Source organism: Hesperophylax consimilis, chromosome 24 (genome assembly GCF_061612785.1).
Source record: "Hesperophylax consimilis isolate HC1 chromosome 24, BYU_Hcon_1.0, whole genome shotgun sequence".
NCBI lineage: Eukaryota > Metazoa > Arthropoda > Insecta > Trichoptera > Limnephilidae > Hesperophylax > Hesperophylax consimilis.
This window is the reverse complement of record NC_142859.1, coordinates 14560992-14578490: the sequence shown is the minus strand read 5'-3', so window position 1 is coordinate 14578490 and position 17499 is coordinate 14560992. Positions and strand designations below refer to the sequence as shown.

The 17499-nt window shown below is 37.5% G+C and overlaps 2 protein-coding genes across 5 annotated transcripts in view; both read left to right on the top strand.

Annotated features, from left to right (window-relative positions):
• LOC149411963 (uncharacterized) overlaps nt 1–7701 on the top strand; it is a 591119-nt gene extending 583418 nt beyond the window's left edge. The window contains exons 1-3 of one of the 2 annotated variants that reach the window (XM_089646326.1): nt 2793–2984; nt 5037–5693; nt 7141–7701. In XM_089646326.1, coding sequence (XP_089502452.1) covers nt 2883–2984; nt 5037–5693; nt 7141–7503 — 1122 coding nt within the window. In that variant the 5' untranslated portion in view covers nt 2793–2882 and the 3' untranslated portion in view covers nt 7504–7701. Of the gene's footprint in view, nt 1–2792; nt 2985–5036; nt 5694–7140 lie in introns of those variants that run through there. The other variant, XM_089646327.1, reaches the window with a different exon arrangement.
• Nucleotides 7702–8262: 561 nt separating this feature from the next.
• LOC149411962 (uncharacterized) lies at nt 8263–17493 on the top strand. 3 transcript variants are annotated; one of them, XM_089646578.1, is made up of 3 exons: nt 8263–8462; nt 11623–12276; nt 16375–17493. In XM_089646578.1, exons 1-3 carry the CDS (start codon nt 8361–8363, stop codon nt 16738–16740), a joined length of 1122 nt encoding a protein of 373 aa, XP_089502704.1. In that variant the 5' UTR covers nt 8263–8360; the 3' UTR covers nt 16741–17493. The 3 variants fall into 3 exon arrangements, with proteins under 3 accessions (XP_089502704.1, XP_089502706.1, XP_089502705.1); XM_089646580.1 differs by lacking the exon at nt 8263–8462 and adding an exon at nt 8497–8947; XM_089646579.1 differs by lacking the exon at nt 8263–8462 and adding an exon at nt 10830–11514.
• The last annotated feature ends 6 nt before the right edge of the window (nt 17494–17499 follow it).

Genomic DNA, 17499 nt, shown 5'->3' with positions numbered 1-17499 from the left:
TTTTATACACAATTATTCTAATAACTTTTTTAAAACGTGTCCGATTTTAATAATTTTTTAGTCGAAATGTGGGTAAATAATTGATGAAAGAATAGACAAAAGGAAATTAGCCTAAACGAGATATTTGCAGCAAAATCTTTTATTTAAAAAACACTGGGTCAAATCAGACCCATCACCGGAGTCGAGGTGTTATTAACGCCTTGTTATTAAGCCTTGACAGGGAAAGTGTTGAAAATAATTTTATTCATACAGAGTCGCTCGGTTAAAGTCGTGAAAGACCACCATTCAAAATCGAAAAGTTGCTTGAAATGGTTTTAGCCGTATTTAGTGACCGTATGTGAATAGCCAGGTACTTCTCCACCTTCCTCTTCCCCATTTACTTCCCCTCCGCATACCGATATAGCCCAAAACTCTTTTCATTACAGCTATGTGAAATAATTATAACAATATTATATCATAATTATACTGAAATAAGCCAAAATTTAGCATAAATAAAGATATAATTATTTTTTTATCAACTACACACAGGATGCCGCAAGGAAAATAATTTCCCTCAGGGTCTATGTCATTTTTGGGGATGCTGTGTGGAGGGTCTTTTCGAGAAGATGAGGTTGTCAACATGGGTCTTGAAGATATTCATGTTGTAGGAGGGAGGAAACACAAAATATTTTCTACAGCTGAACTGTTGAACTCAAGACAAGAACGAGTCGTAGAAACGACCCATTCTCATTCATTCATGTATACGTTGGGCGCACATTTCCCAACTATGCACCGGTGCCGAAGGGATAAAAGAAACTAGTTCCTCAAAGCATCTTCCATTAAAATACCGGTAGAACAAGGACAGCATTCCCACCCGAAGCTTGTGTTCTAAAGATTGCAATCCGTTTGTTAAGACAGTGGAATCCATCAAATGAACTGCCCATTTCAGTAAGTATTTTGGGGCTCTAGACCAGAGGTGGTTGCTAAGTTCAACAGTGGTTAAAAATATGTAATGGTGATGTATGTAGTGATTATACAAACCTGCATAAGTGCGTATAAAGATATACCAAAAATAATATGTAATGGCTGACGCTTACGTGGCGTTGCTCGGTGTTAGGTATAAATGGTTTGAATAATGTTAAATTCTAATGTACCTGAAAACTGGGTGTAGTTTTAAGGTGGGAATAATATTATTGTTAAGAATTAAATTGTTTCACTTGATTGCGATACATCTTTCTAGGTTGTCTCCGACTTCTTCAATCATTCGTTTCCACTTCATACATTCTCTCTCCACCCCTTTCTTCGTTCATCGTATACTTCTAATTTAATTGTGCGTAAGTATTTATTTCACTAGAACACACCATGTCTTCCTCGGGCGTCCCCCACTTTTTCTACCATTCATTTTATCGTTTGCTTCCATTTGTATATATAAACATAAGTGTGCGGAAATAATTTTTAATTTACCAAGAAATAATATAGTATAGCTAGTGAAATGTAAAGGAGATCGTTCCTTTCAGACTCCAGCTGGATTTTGAGTTACGTTGCGAGCGGCCTGATGCGTTTTTTCCGAAAAGTGTATGAGTAAACCATCTATTTAATTCTAGGTACAGGTAAAGTATGCTACATGTATGCTAACTTCGGGGGTGATTCTACATGATAGTACAAGTAAAAAAGATAAATAAGTTTTTTAGAAATTCAAAAGTTTTTAGGTTAAGAAGTTGAATTTTTTATATGGGAAAATATGTATTCATCTATGGAAAAGTATTTTTGCACCGGAAAATAAAAATTTTCCACTCCCTTCGCTCTCGTCACTTACGTACTCCAGTTGGGGATGTCATATTTCCACAGGCAATGAGGTTATCGAGGAATTGACACCGATGTGCGGTATTGGCAATTTTTTTAGAAGTTTTTTTTTTATATCTATGTAGGTACCTGTTCATAACCTCCAGCAACACCGGGTACAAGTCGGCTTGTATATAAATATTTCTATTATAATAAAACACAAATGACTTTGTTTACACCACTTTAATATAAATATAACCTCTACATGTTTCATGAACAAAGTTCACCTCATCAGGAGCAAGTATATACTAAAGTCAAAAATTAAATATAGATTACAATTGAACAGTGGAATAAGTGGGAAGGGGTAAGAGTGGGTGGAGTTTTACTTTTTTTCTCTTACCCCTTTACACTTCTTCCACTGTTCAATTGTAATCTATATTTAATTTTTGACTTTAGTATATACTTGCTCCTGATGAGGTGAACTGTGTTCATGAAACATGAAGATGTTATATATATATTAAAGTGATGTAAACAAAGTTATTTGTGTTTTATTATAATAAATAATGACATCACAAAGTGATAATTCAGAAGCAAATTTCTTCAAAAAATTAAATACTTCAAGTTTATTCTGACTACTTCCTTGTTCCGTCTCTTAAGCTGGCGATGCCCTGACTTGTATGACTAACGTTGCAAAGAATTCTAAATTACGTTTGATGCGATGCGTATGATGCGGACCTTTGGACGTAGATCATTATTTTCCTGATTATCCAATCATATTAAAAAATAAAATTTACAACGCAAGTGAGAATGTATTATAATTTCGTTGTCTTTCGTAGCGAATTTTCAAAACAAATTTCTATGTTTTAAACCTGAACGAAGGAGAAAATCCGAAAATTATAAAATAAAAAAAATATATGCTAGTTTCAACAGAATTTTGTTTCATTTTGAAGTAAAGGAATGTTGGGAATTTGAACATCATTTGTGGGTATTTTAGAATATATGCATTGGCAACCTTGCGCCCATATGTGCCTCCCGCCCAGCTGTTAAATGTCAAAATAAGTCATTTGTAATCAATGTTTTCTTTTTGTTTTTAATGTCTCATTTAACCTTAATGTTGTAAAATGCGTGTCTGCCGGCTATGCATGGGAACAGGAGGAGAGATCTACATGTTTGAAGATAGCAGAACGACCGTAAATACGTTCTTAACGTATTGTAAATTTAAGGTTAGTTATTCTATTACTGTTTTCTAAACAATGCTTTCAAATCACAGTTTCATAAAATAAGTTCGGGTAAATATTTAACTAACCGCCTCACTTTTAGACACAGATTATGAAAATCACACTTCGTTTCAACTTAATTACTCCGAAAGTTCTACAAGAAACAAATATTTACGTCGGGGTTCTTAGTTTGAGTTATATAAATAATTTGTGCATATTTAGATTCAAACGAAACCATTTGCAAATGTTACTACGTACTAAAAAAAAAATCTAAAGTGTATTCTCCTAAATCTGTGGCTATTAGAAGTGCGGCACTATTTACCACGAAGTTCGCACCTATGCTGCAAGTAAATGAATGAATGTTTCAATGACATTATAATACATTTTATTGTTTTAAGTTAGCAGATCTTAAATAGCCAGGTAATTCCTAAGCTTCAAAACCATTCTCCAATTGGGACTGCAATAACCCACTGCTCCAGGAACTGTAACTATTGTGTATCATGTGAAACCAGATTATAAAAAACTGTTTTAAAATTGTTTCAGTTTTTTTTTAAGGATATTGGGTAAACTCGTCGAATTCCACTGCTTGCAAAGGCTCTTTAAAAAAAAACACTTGATTTCAATTTACATATTGTCGGTGTTTTGTAAGAAGGGTGAACCAGCCATTTTTACGAAAATAGTTTTTTTTATCAAATATCAATATTCCCCTACCAGTGTTGTTCTGTTAAAACAGTGAAATCGCATCTCTACGGAAAGTGCCAGTTTTTGAGAGATCATAAGGGCGAATATCCAAAAAGTGATTTACATTTAAGGCAAATAAAATAATATTCGCATTTTCATCTAGATTTCATTTGTCAGTGATATTGTTATAATGTGAGGTTGAATAAACAAAATTCACCTTTACTTTTGATTTATTTTTGTTTTTTGTAATTTGGCCATTGCAGTTTACCGAAATTTTTTTTTTTTGTATTAAATATATAAAATTTCTGATAGCAGTGTTCTGCCACGACTGTGATTGAAAAGATAGGAGCAAAAATGCTTTAAAAATCATGTTAAGAGACAAAACACACAAAAATATGACAATATAAAAAATAAAGGAAGATTCTTAGTGCTGCAGGAAAAATACCAATACACAAGGGGAATATATAGAAGTAACTGCTCGAAAATGCCATTGTACAACATTGTATCCCATCGACATTTGCAACTTGTAGAGTAGAAGGTAAGCGTGGGTCTACTGATGTAGTGAGGTTGCAACCTGCCTTTATAAATGCATTCAAAACAAAGTAAACAGTAAACACTTCTTTTTTATGACCGATAGCTACCGCCTACCTGCACGCTGTTATAAGTATTGTACACATTGAAAGCATCGACCATATCTTCAATGAGTATGGCCACTCCCAACAAGATGGATGCATCCCACAATCGAGTGGGCAACTTAGAATATTAGTGTGAGTGCTCCAGCAGAATGGAAAATAATTTGCCAAATTGCAAGGAAGAATGCATCCCCATATAAGATTAATGAATGCCTTCACGGTGACTTCATAGACTGAAAAGTAAAGGCCACCTTCACTCTTAACAATTATTTAAAAAAAAAAACTATGGATGGTCAAAAAGTAAATTGGCTTAAAATAAAATGGCTACGCTATCAGAGAAGTGATGCAAGGAATATTTTGTTTTGCTACGTTTATGAAGGCGAATTCAATAAAATTCACATTAACACCTTGTTAAGATATAGAGCAGCACCAATGGCAGATTCATGTAAAACTTATAAAGATCGTCTTATAACAAAAGCAAAATATGAAGATCTACGAGTATCTCACGAAATTATTATAGGTACTACGAAGCGCTACCCAATTCAAACTTTATTGCCACAGAAGTTGATGATGATTAAAATAATGTGTTCAACACTTTCTTGTCTTTTTTCTCTTTTATTATTATTTATGTGCTTTTGCTATGAGTACTCTTTTCCGTACTTCTCATAAAATGATTACATAAACATATACAAGTTATTAACTTTGATAATATTAAATTTAACATAGATTTTATTTTAATTTACAGATGGACTATAGAGATGGACTACCTGAGTACAGCTGCCTTCCGTGCATTCAAAAAATGGAATCAGTTATCTCGTTCATGAACCAATGCGAAGCCAGCGACAGAGTTCTACGGATGAACTTAGACGGAGATTTCATAAAAGAGGAAACAATTGTGTCTCTGAAAGATCTGCAATCATTCAGTCTGGATTATTTTTCAAGCGATGATGACACTTTTCATAATCATGACATAAACGATGACGGTATGCAAAATGATGATTCTGAACCAGAAGACTTTTGGGCAGAATTTGACGATGAAAGTAAATACAAACCTCGCAAAAAGCGAAAAGACTTAAAGCCGAGCCATTACCTCTGCAGTTACTGCGGTGAAACTTTTGAACCCAGTCACGGGAAGTCCTTTAAAAATCACGTATTGAAGAACCACGTAGAGAAGCAGTTCTCGTGTGATAAATGCCCCAAAACATTTCACACCAAACGGTTCCTCAGGGATCATTTGAAAAGATGTCATCTTACTGAGAAAAAGTTTAATTGCAGCCTCTGTACTCAAAGATATGTGACCCAGAGCCGGTTGGATGATCACATTAATATTTATCATAAAAAGACTGACAAGTTTCCGTGCAATACGTGTAATAAGGTGTTTTACAGAGAAAGAAATCTGAAGGTGATTATGTATTTGGATATATATTCGCTCTAAGGTCTACAAATCAGTAGGTCGTGGTCATTGTCTTATTTCACTTTTAATTCAAATAAAATAATATTTTATTAAAAAAAATAATGTTACATAATTAAATTATGTAACAAATAAGATTAAATTAAATAAGATCTACCACCATTAAAGCTAGGCTTGTGTGTATGGGGGATGTGTCATTTAGTTTGTTATTTTTTATGTATGTATATGCCAAAGTATATAGTTTATATTTTCGGTGTATTTTTTAACATTAATTTTAAAATCTTTGTTGTTATTTATATTTTGGTTACTTTCTGGTAATGAATTAAAAAAATTTACTCTAAGATATTTCTAGTTGAATTGCCCCATTTTTTTTTTTGCATTTTGGAGTCGGGAGTATTGAAGTTTGTCTGAGTAATCTAATGTTTTTAAATTGTGTATTTTTATTTAAAATACTAGCTGTACGACGGCACGCGACGTTGTGGTTCAGTCTGTCTGTGCAGAGAAACAATAGCGCGTGTTGCTTTTATATCCAACAGATGGCGCTGATTTAAAAAAAAAACTTCTTGCTGTACAGATGGTGATGGTTTAAAAAAAGCATGTTTTTACCTTTCACGGGTGACAAAAAGCTTGCTTTTAATTGTCACAGGTGACATATTTAAATTAGGTATCTAAAAACACAAGCGTATTTGAATGCAACATCGTGTCAAAATTTCAAGGCAATCGGTGAAAAACTTTTGAAGATTTAAGATTTTGAACAAACAAACATTTTTTATTTATATTGATTATCTTTGGAAATTTGTAATGTTGCATGGTATACAAGTATAATGTATTTAGTTTTCTGACTTAAAATTATTTATTCAAAAGTTCTGATGAATATGTAATAGAATTGTTTTTAATATTAATTTTTATGCTATGTAAGGCGGTTGTGTGTGTTTTTTATAAGTTCCACCCCATCCTATAATGCCATACTGTATTATTGACTGGCATAAAGCAAAGTATGTATATGATAGTATACTTGTCGCTTGTTCCAGAGTGGTAGATACTCTCAGTATCGCCCTGGTAAAAGACTACCATTCAGAATTGAAATGTTGGTTGGAATGACTTTATCCATGTTTGGTGACCAGATCTGAATATCCAAGTAAGCTTCACAACATACCCCAATTGGGGATGTTAGCAGGGTGCAGTTGGGACAAGTTGAGTTGTATTTAAGAAAAATATGTATAACTCGCTCTCCGTGCAGAGCACATATTTGCTGTAGATACAATAACGTTTAACCCCTGAATGCATTAATCAACTAATGTTGCCCTATTTAATCTTCCCTTTCAATGTGTAAAATGCCTATTGTCTACGTTCTGTAACAATAAATTATCATTATCGCATGCCACTGATATCAAGATACTTGCAAGATTTATTGATTAAGGTGACAATATGATTTCAGAAACATATCAAGACGGTGCACGAAGAGAAGCGCTTCTATCCGTGCACGTTCTGCGACAAGATCTTACTGTCCCCTAAGCTACTCGAAAGTCACAAGCGTGTGCACACAAACGAGCGTCCTTTCGGCTGCAAGTTCTGCGAGAGCCGCTTCACGACGCAGCGAAGCCTTGACGAACACGAGCGGATACACACGGGAGAGACCCCCTTCAAGTGCCCCATATGCGAGCGAGGGTACGCTCAGCGAGGCAACATGAGGAGCCACTTTAAGTTTAATCATAGAGAAGACAATTTTTTCGTGGCTAATGCCGCTTACAGGGAAAGGTTAGAGAAAGAACAACGGGCAAACAACACAGCAGCTACATGATATTTTTTTTACTTCTCATCTTCATCCCCTTATTGTTCTCTATTCCTATTCGGGTGGGAGACCCATTACCTCAACGCAGCGTTTCCAGGTATCCCTATCCTGCTCTACCTCTTCTCCCCCTATGCTTTAATTTCAGGCAATACTTTAAACGCTAAGGTGATGCATTATGTTAAAAGAATCATTCTAATATATGCAATTATGTTCAATAAAGGCTATTTCAACAGATCAATCCCATTTATTATAAATCAATTACTTTATATGATAATATAACAGTAGGATGCCCCAATAATTTATTCACTCGGGTCCCAAAATTATGAGAAATAAAGTATATACAATTAAAAATAATATTTGACTTATTTATATAGCACCGTCGGGTACATGTCAGCTGATTGAATACCATAAATAAACCAATTGAATATTAATCAGTTCAAAAGTAGTCATACGAGATGGCAATTCCCTCTCACCATAGATTTGGCTTCGATGGCATTCATACAAAATCGCACTAAAGTTATGTCTAGGGCTTTTTAGGTCCATGGGTCCATGCCCCCCTACAGTAAACGCTGCCTCTGTCCGCAGCTACTGCTCCTGCTGAACTACCGAGTTATTAAATCGATTAATCATTCGATTCTCTTGATGTTTCGATTAAAATATTTCAATCATGTTAATGCTTCGATGTTGCCCATCACTAAATCTATGCTGTCAACTGTCTTCATGTATTTCTATGGCTGTCATTGTCAAACTGTCAAACCATGTCAAACTTTCAAGATAAGTAGGGAGAGAGCTGAGAAGTTGTTTTGTAATCAATGTATTTGTTTATATTCTGGTTTTGCTGTCTCATTTAATCTTAAATTTATAACATGAATGTCTGCCGACTATGCATGGGAACAGGAGGAGAGATCTACTTATTTGACGATAGCAGAACGGCCGTGAAAACGTTCTTAATGTATTGTAAATTTAAGGTTAGTTTGAAATATTTTCTAAACAAAGTTTCCGAATCTAAAATAAACATTTCATAAAATAAGTTCGTACCTATACTTTAAGCCAATGAAATAATATTTTTGTGACATACATTTAGTTATTTTAAATTAGCAGATCTGAATAGTCAGCTTGAAATCGTTCTTCAATAAGGAATTTGAGTAAAAAAATATTTAGACTACAAAAAATATATTCATGTAGATCAAAAAACACCAATTCTGAATATACTTATATATTTATACTCTCAGAATTAATAAATCGTTCTTGAAAAATGATTTAAAAGCTTTACTGTGTAAACGCTCCATGATTGGTCGAACGAAATCTGATGCCAAATGTACTCCGTGTTAAGATTGTACAATGTAATAATTAAACATCTCTTTCTATTACATGCATACATTAATAATAAGACGGAGAGGTCACTATACAGTTTTGAATTGTGCAGTGTAATGAATATTATAAAAACGCCAATGTAAGTAATTAATTTGCCAGTACCCACCTATCCTGAAGCCGGTAGTACAATATTGTATAATTTAAGATTATTGGTTTACACATTAAACTAATTAATGTTTTTTTTTTCTTTTAAAGATCTTTTCCCATTAAAGTTTTAATTTTAATCTATAATACCTTAATAATCTTACATCGTAGATATCTCTATCTCACAGCGGTCATGTACGAAAATCCCTTGAAAATAAATTTTGTATGATACTAAGCATACGTCAGACATGATGGTGTTTACCTTCTTTGCCTGTGTAGCAAATAGAAAGAAAGGAGATAGCTTTGGGACAAAACTTGAAGTGACCCACGCTAGGTACATTCAGTAGCTTCTCATTTGGATGATAGATGGCACTGGAACTCGCTATTACCGTACGAATATGCACGAATATTAAAAACAAAATAATCGGGTAGTTTGTTAAATCCTTTTTTATATTAATACTATTACAGCATATTTTGGGAGGTCTTTGACAAAAAGACCTTCGTAGACGAGCCCCCACTGCAGTGAGGTTTGTTGATCTGAGTTTTTGAGATGATTAGTGTTTGTCCTTTTAGTTTTATCGATTGTTTTAACTTACATCGTCGTATCTCCTGACATTTTAGAAAGGAATTAAATTTTAGAAAATTTTATTATGGCTATGCCATAATATAATTAACTCAAAGAACTAATTAAAATCACCTACATGCCAATTTAACGTGTTTGTAAAAATGAGTAAGTATGAACTCATTTCAAATTTACGTAAAAGCAATGACAATAACCCCGTTGGGGAGAACCCGCCGTACTGCCGCGGTGTGAGCTACGTAGGTAGATCGATGATACCGTGTGGACTTCCGTGTACGAGTTTTGTCTGGAAATGTTTTCGCGAGAATCACTAATTCTAACGTTAACAATTATTTTCAGATGAAATTTTGATATTAAAAAATAAATAAAATACCTTTAAATTAGTTACACAGTAAATATTGATTAAAAAAATGTACTGAATTCCTTACTAAAGATAAAAATGTCCTTACAAAATGCACTAACCACAGAACATTCAGCGCACGGGTGACTTCACGCAACCTCCCACTTCTTACTCCCACTTGCGATTGTTTTGGCGAACTAAAAAATATTAAAATCTGGAGAAATAATTTAAATATGAAAACGAACTTAAAAAAAAAATACCAGTATTTAAGTTTGAAAATGGATGATAAATTTAAAAAAAAAATTTACTCAAATTCCTTATTGGGACTGCAATAAACCCATTTCTGAGATGAGTGAAAACTAACAAAAAACCATTTAAAAATACATTCAGGTTTTATTATAAAGCACATTGATGGTGCCAATAAATTTGATTGTAATAAGCGTAATATAGTGGAACCTCGCTTAACGAGCCTAATTCATTCCAGAACACTAAACACTCGCTATGCGACACAATTATTCCTGTATGAGTTGATGTAAAATACGATAATTTATTCCATGCCGATTCCTACCCACCCTCATACCATTTTCCTTCCCAGAACTTACTCTCTTTCCTTTCAAAAAAAAGATCCTCCACACAGCATCCCCAAAGATGACAAAGGCCATGAGAATTTTTTTTCTCAGGGCCTCCTGTCTGGGCTGATGTAAAATAAAAATGCAATTACTAATGTTCTCAAAAATTTTCAGAATCACATATTGTACGTTTCTGTAGAGAAATCATTCCTATGTTCCGAATGCTCTAATTAATTTTCTCAAAAATTGCCTAAAGAATCACATTCCCACGAGCTTCTGAAGAGAGATCATTCCCATGTTCTGAATTTCCCATTCAAAACATGGGCCTCAACACTTGTTATGTGAAACGACGTTCGTTAAGCGGGTAATTTTTTTACAATTTGTTTTGTTCATTGCGTGAATCACTCTTTGTGGGAGGTGATCGTTAAGACAGGTTTCACTGTATATCCATTTTTTTAACTATTTGAATTAACCAATAACAACTTAATTTGTTAGATACTCTTTTGGCCACCTGGGGGTCTAACAGAGTACAATCGATAGCTTTACAATATCGGATCGATAGGCATAACTACTGATGATTTTATACCGATTTCCCAAGCACGGTCGCGCTGTTGATAGCCAGACCAATAATGATAATATTTATGCAATAAATAAGAAATCAATATATGCTTGCAACACTGGCCGTATTGTCTATGAATTGACTTTCCGAAACGTCGAACAGCTACTTAGAAATATGAATAAATTGACAATGTTGAATTGAAATACTAACCTAAATATGCATTGTCCGCATTTACTTATTTTTTTCACTTCAAAGAGCGTTAAACTCCATTCATTAATAAGCCAGTAATTTCGCAAAACAAACGAGATTTTTAAAAAAGATGTGTAAATTGACATATAACCGAGGCTTATCTAATACAATGGAGGCCGTGCTAAAATTTATCTATCGACTGTCGGAACAACTTCTTCTTACTCAACATCAATTGTTGACCGTGCTCGGAAATATCGCTAACTTACCATAGATGACGAATTTAGTCAATGCTTTATCGATCGACCCTGCTGGACCTCCTGCAGAGGTAAGTATATCAATCTGTAACTGTGTAGCAAATCACAATACATTACAGAAAAAACACTTGGTATTTTATTTTTGATAGCATGTCATAAATATTTTTTCGAACTTGCAGATGGACAATAGAGACAGACTACCCGAATACAGCTGTCTTTCATGCTTTCAAAAACTGGAATCAGTTGTCACGTTCATGAAGCAATGCGAAGCCAGCGACAGAGTTTTACGAAAGAACACAGCCGAAGATTTCATTAAAGAGAAACCAATAATCTCTCTCAATGATCTGCAATCATTCAGTCTGGATTATTTTTCAAGCGACGATGACACTTATCATAATTCTAATATGAACGAAGATGGCATGCAAAACGTTGATGCGGAACCAGAAGACTTTTGGGCAGAATTTGACGATGATAGTAAAATCCACCGCAAAAAGAGAAAAGACTTAAAGCCAAGTCATTACCTCTGTAGTTACTGCGGTGAAACTTTTGAACCCGGTCATTCTTCGTCGTTTAACAATCACGTATTGAAGAACCACATCGAGAATCAGTTCTCTTGCGATAAATGCCCCAAAACGTTTCACTGTAAACGGAACCTCACAAAACATTATGAAGCGTGTCATCTTATCGAAAAGAAGTTTCACTGCAGCGTTTGTACCCGAAGATATGCGACCCAAAGCCGGTTGGATGATCACATTAATATTAATCACAAGAAGACAGTCAAGTTTCCGTGCGATAAGTGTAACAAGGTTTTTTACAGAGAAATTTATCTGAAGGTGATTATTTGTTTTTTTTTTATGTGACACCTTACAAGAGCATCCCTGCCTGTGCAGTGTACAGACAGGGGAACTATGTCACCACCCGGTTGGGCGGCGTTGTGAGGTGGAATAAGGTAGGGGCTTGAAGAGGCTCGGATTATAGTAGGGAGGAAAAACAGATGCCGGTAGCTCGTTCCACATACGAGCCGACTTACACAAAAACGAGTCGTAAAAACGGCCCGTTCTCATGAAGCCAACGTCAACCGTGAACGGGTGTTCAGCTCGTGTCCGTCGAGTTTCGTGCACCGGTGAATCAGGAATCAATGCTGCTAGCTCCTTGGAGCAGGCTCCATTGAAATACCTTTAGAACAGACATAGCATGCCTACATTGCGTCTATGCATTAGAGAAGGCAATCGGATTGTCAATCAGACGGATCGCTCTCCTTTGCACAGACTCAAGCAGGTTTATCAGGTATTTTGGGGCACCAGCCCAAAGGTGGCTCTCAAATTCAATAGTTGGGCGGACTTGAGACTTGTACAGGGTCAGCAGCTGGTCACTGTTGAAGAATCTCCTAGCCCTGTACAAGACGCCCAACTTCTTGGAGGCCTGATTTACTCGGGCTTCTATGGATCCCCGATACTTGAGCCGGTCTGATATAGTAACTCCAAGCATTTCAATGGAGTCTTTATTGGGGAGAGTGCTCCCATCAAATTGCACCAGACAGTCATTGATCTCCCTCTTTGCCGAAATCAGACACGCTTGGGTTTTTGAGACGTTGAAACCGACCAAGTCAATTTTTTACTTCAAAACTTCCCGAGCTGTTCGGACATCATGGGTGGAAGGGGGCCTGTCAAAAAGATAACCCTCGTGAACGGTGCTGTCATCAGCGTAGCAGTGAATTGGTGCACATTCAACGAGATCGTTGATGTGCAATAAAAACAGCGTCGGAGACAGCACAGATCCTTGTGGCACCCCCGCATTGATTTGGTGCGGTGAGGAAGAAGAGCGGTCAACCACGGTTTGAAGTGTTCTTGCCCTCAGAAAGTCCGCAATCCAACTAAGCAGGGTTGGGCGGATCCCATGCGATGGTAACTTCCCGATAAGCGCCCGGTGCCAGACTCTGTCAAAGGCTTTGGAGATATCCAACCCAACGGTTTGAGTTTCACCAAAACGCTCCATGTACCGCCCCCAAATATGCGTCATATATCCGAGTAGATCGCCACACTATCGGTTTCGACGAAATCCATATTGCCGATCGCTTAGGATATTGTTATTCTCGAGATATGTGAGCAATTTGTTATTAACCATCCTTTCTAATACCTTCGAGGGTATGGAAGTGATGGCTATGGGGCGGTAGTTAGAAGGGTCGGAGCGGTCCCCCTTTTTTGGGATTGGGTGGACTATTGCCTTTTTCCAAAGATCTGGCACCTTTCCACCTTTGAGAGAGAGCCTGAATAATTTCGCGAGCACTGGAGTTATTTCTGCAGAACACCTCTTGAGGACCAAGGCAAGTATTCCGTCCGGCCCACTGGCTTTGTCGACTTTCAGCTCGTTCAAGACTCGGAGAACCTCTCTGTTCCGGATCTTCGGTTCCTCCATTTGAAAACCGCAGTGCGGAATGGAAGGGGGAGTCTCTCCGTTATCTTGAAGAGTTGAGTTTTCCGCGAAAATTTTGCCTAATAACTCAGCTTTCTCGCGGGCCGAGTTAGCCAGCCGACCATCAGGCTTGGTCAGAGGTGGGAAAGTGGTTCTGCAGAAATTTCTTCCGATCGAGCTAGCGAGTGACCAAAAAGCACGGCTACCAGTGGGGCAGTCAGCCAGCTTTTTCGCAATTCTCTGGTCGTGGTCGCTCTTAGCTCTATTTAGAACTCTCTTGCCCGTTTTCGGTATTCCGAAAGGTTATTCATGGAGCTAATCTTCCGGAGTGCATTAAAAGCCCTATTTTTGAGTCTGACAGCTTCAGCACAGCGATGGTCAAACCACGGTTTTGTGCCCGCTCCAGAGGATTTGACGGAGAAGGGAATGTAGCAATCCATTGCTGATGTGATTACTTCTCCTACCTCGCGTGCTCAAATTGATGGGTCCTCGGAACTAAAGCATACAGTACTCCAAGGAAAGGCGCCGAAGAAAGACCGCATGCCGTCCCATTTTGCTGCCCTGTAGTGCCATACCTTCCTCTTTACATGTTTGTCAGGTTAACGGTTCACGGAGGATGGGACAGAGGTGGTAATCAGGCAGTGGTCAGAGGATCCTAAGGGCGCTGTCACCTCCACTCTGTACCCAAGTGGCTCACTAGTGAGAAACAGATAGAGTAGGTTGGCTCGATGTGATGGGATGTCTGGTATTCTGGTCGGAGATTCTAAGAGTTGGCTTAGTCCATGGATAAGAGCAAAGGATTCCGCTGATCTACCGGCAGAGTTCGTTGGGCCCGAGAACTTCAGCCATTGTTCATTATGAACATTGAAGTCCCCCAGGATTACAAACTCGGCCGATGGGTAACGGGGCAAGAGAATATCTACAGTGTCACTCAAGTATTTAAACAACTCAACAGTGTCTGATTCGGCAAGGTTTGGTGAGCGATATAGGCACGCATAAATTCTCATCATACCGATGAGATCCACACGTACCCATAACACTTCGTGTTTTGCGCTCTCGATATTTGCGAGACGAGCGCAGCTGATGTCAGCACGGCTGTAAAGGCAGACACCTCCTTTTGGCCTGAAAAGGCTTTCCAGATGATATCCTGGGCAGTTCAGATAGGAGGTATCTGGGGGCTCGGAAATCTGTGTTTCCGTAAGGAAGAGGAGATGGGATTTTATGAGAGAAGGTGGTGGTGGATGGGAGTTAGGTTGGTGTGCAGACCGCGAATGTTGGCGAAATTCACCTTCATCCTTGGTCCACACTCAGGACTCCTACTGTTCGCTGTCGCTGAGTTTATATTAATTGGTTGTGAATTCATAGTTTTTAAGTTTGTTTTATTTGTTTGTGGGATTTAGGATGGGTTGGGAAGGATTAGGTTAAAAAGGTTGGGTGGGGAATTGGAGAGTGGAGCAACTGGATACACCAAATGTAAGGTATGTTCTTCTGACTGCGGTTCCAGGCAATGGGCAGGAGAGTCCGGCTGTGGAGGTCGCCCAGTGCGCCCCAAACGCTGGATGCTGGGTCCTCACCGGTCACGAACCGGCACAACATCAGCGGCAGGGTTTTTTCGCTGGCTGATGGGGCAGCCCACCCTTGGTCGTGAGCCCAAGAGTCGGGCCCCTGTACTATCCAGCGGCCCGGACAGCGATAACCGGTTTACTGGATCTCCCTCAACCGGCCTCTCCCAGCCCGGCCCGCCCCGCAGTAAGTAGGCCGACCCATTCATCAGTGCGATCCAGAACGCACAACCCTCCATGAGCCCGGGCACCCCTGCTAAGTCACCAAACGTAGCGAACCACTTCAGGTGACCTGTGGCAGAGGTGTTGGTAACCCAGAGTATGGTTCCCAGGGCGGCGGTACCCATTGACCACCTCCCAAATTAAAAAATTTGTATTCATGTTTTTAACCTGCCAGTATATTGAGCAGGGGCATTTATTGCTCTCTGAAAGGTAAGCTGTGCGCTGTGCACAGTTTTCAAGTTCAGTTATGAATTTTACTGTGCGTTGATTATTTGAAAATGTCCTTTTTATCTCCATCTTCCTCTGATTGTTCTGGCCAACTGAATAAATAAGCGTTCAAGTTCCTGAGCTGTTATGCGTATTATAATTTAATTCTGCCTATTAATGAAAATTTCAAATTAATGATCTATTAATGAAAATTCACATATCAGTCATAACACGTAACAGTTTCCAGGACTTTTTGTTTGTTTGAAATTATTTATCTGCAAATTTAAATATTTTGATTTCTTAAATTTTTGTGATTTTTTTCTTGATTTGAAATGTTTTTTAATCCTCGAATATTTAGAAAAGGGTGTATAAATCAAATATCATTTTATGAGGAATTAGATTTTTTTAAGACATTTAATTTTATTTTATTTTAGGCTCATTTTCTTAAGGTACTCACTCTTAGGTACAACTTTTCATACAATGATATAATTGCGAGATTTACTAATTAAGGTAACAATATGATTTCAGAAACACAATAAAGCTGTGCACGAAGAGAAGCGCTTCTATCCGTGTACAGTCTGCGACAAGATCTGGCCGTCCCCCAAGCACCTCGAAAACCACACGCGTGTGCACACGAACGAGCGCCCGTTTTGCTGCAAGTTCTGTGAAAGCTGCTTCATGACGCAGCAAAACCTCAATGAACACGAGCGGATACACACGGGAGAGACCCCCTATAAGTGCCCCATATGCGAGCGAGGGTACGCCCAGCGGTGCAATATGAAGAGCCACTTTAAGTTCAATCATAGAGAAGACAATTTTTTTGCAGCAACGGTGGCTTATCAGAAAAGGTTGGTGAAAAAACAACAAGCAAAGAACACAACAGCTATATTATAATATTTTTTTTACTTCTCATTTGATCTTCTTGCACTTGTCCTATTCGGATCGGGGACTCATCGTCTCGACAAGGCACCTTCAGGCGTCCTTGTCCTAAGTTACTTCCTTTTCCCAACTTTGCTTGGTACAGCCTAATCGACGTCTTCCCAGTGGAATTCAGTCTTCTGACATTCTTAATATGTAACCAAGCCACGTCAATTTCGACTTTTCTTTGAATATTGAATAGCTAGCTATACTAATAGTTCTAAACCGGTTGACCGCAGTGCGAAATTTCAAAATAATAATTATATTGTGGATTTTGAAAAGAATTATTTTTCCATATTTTAAATTTACGTGTACGGACGAAAAAAAAAAACAAATTTGTTAGCTAGATTCTCTGATTAACCCAGGCTGTGAATTTCTGATAGAAGATAGAATGTGAAAAAGCCATTATTAAAGGGACATACACGACCGAGCCGAGCCGCGCCGCGCATGTTCATATTGATTTGTCACCATTAATGACCAGTTGTTTCACAGAATTTGAACAATTCATCAAATTTCAAAGTTGATTTTCAAGTTCTCTGAAAGTTTTATTAAATTTCTGATGAAATTTCAATTTTGCGAAATAACTGGGCAATGATGATATAATAACAGAACTTGAATAGAACCATCACAGGAACTTGAAAATCAACTTTTAAAATTGATGAATTGTTCAAATTCTCTGAAACAATCCATCCTAAGTGAACATCTTGAACATGCAAACTTATATGGGTACATAAA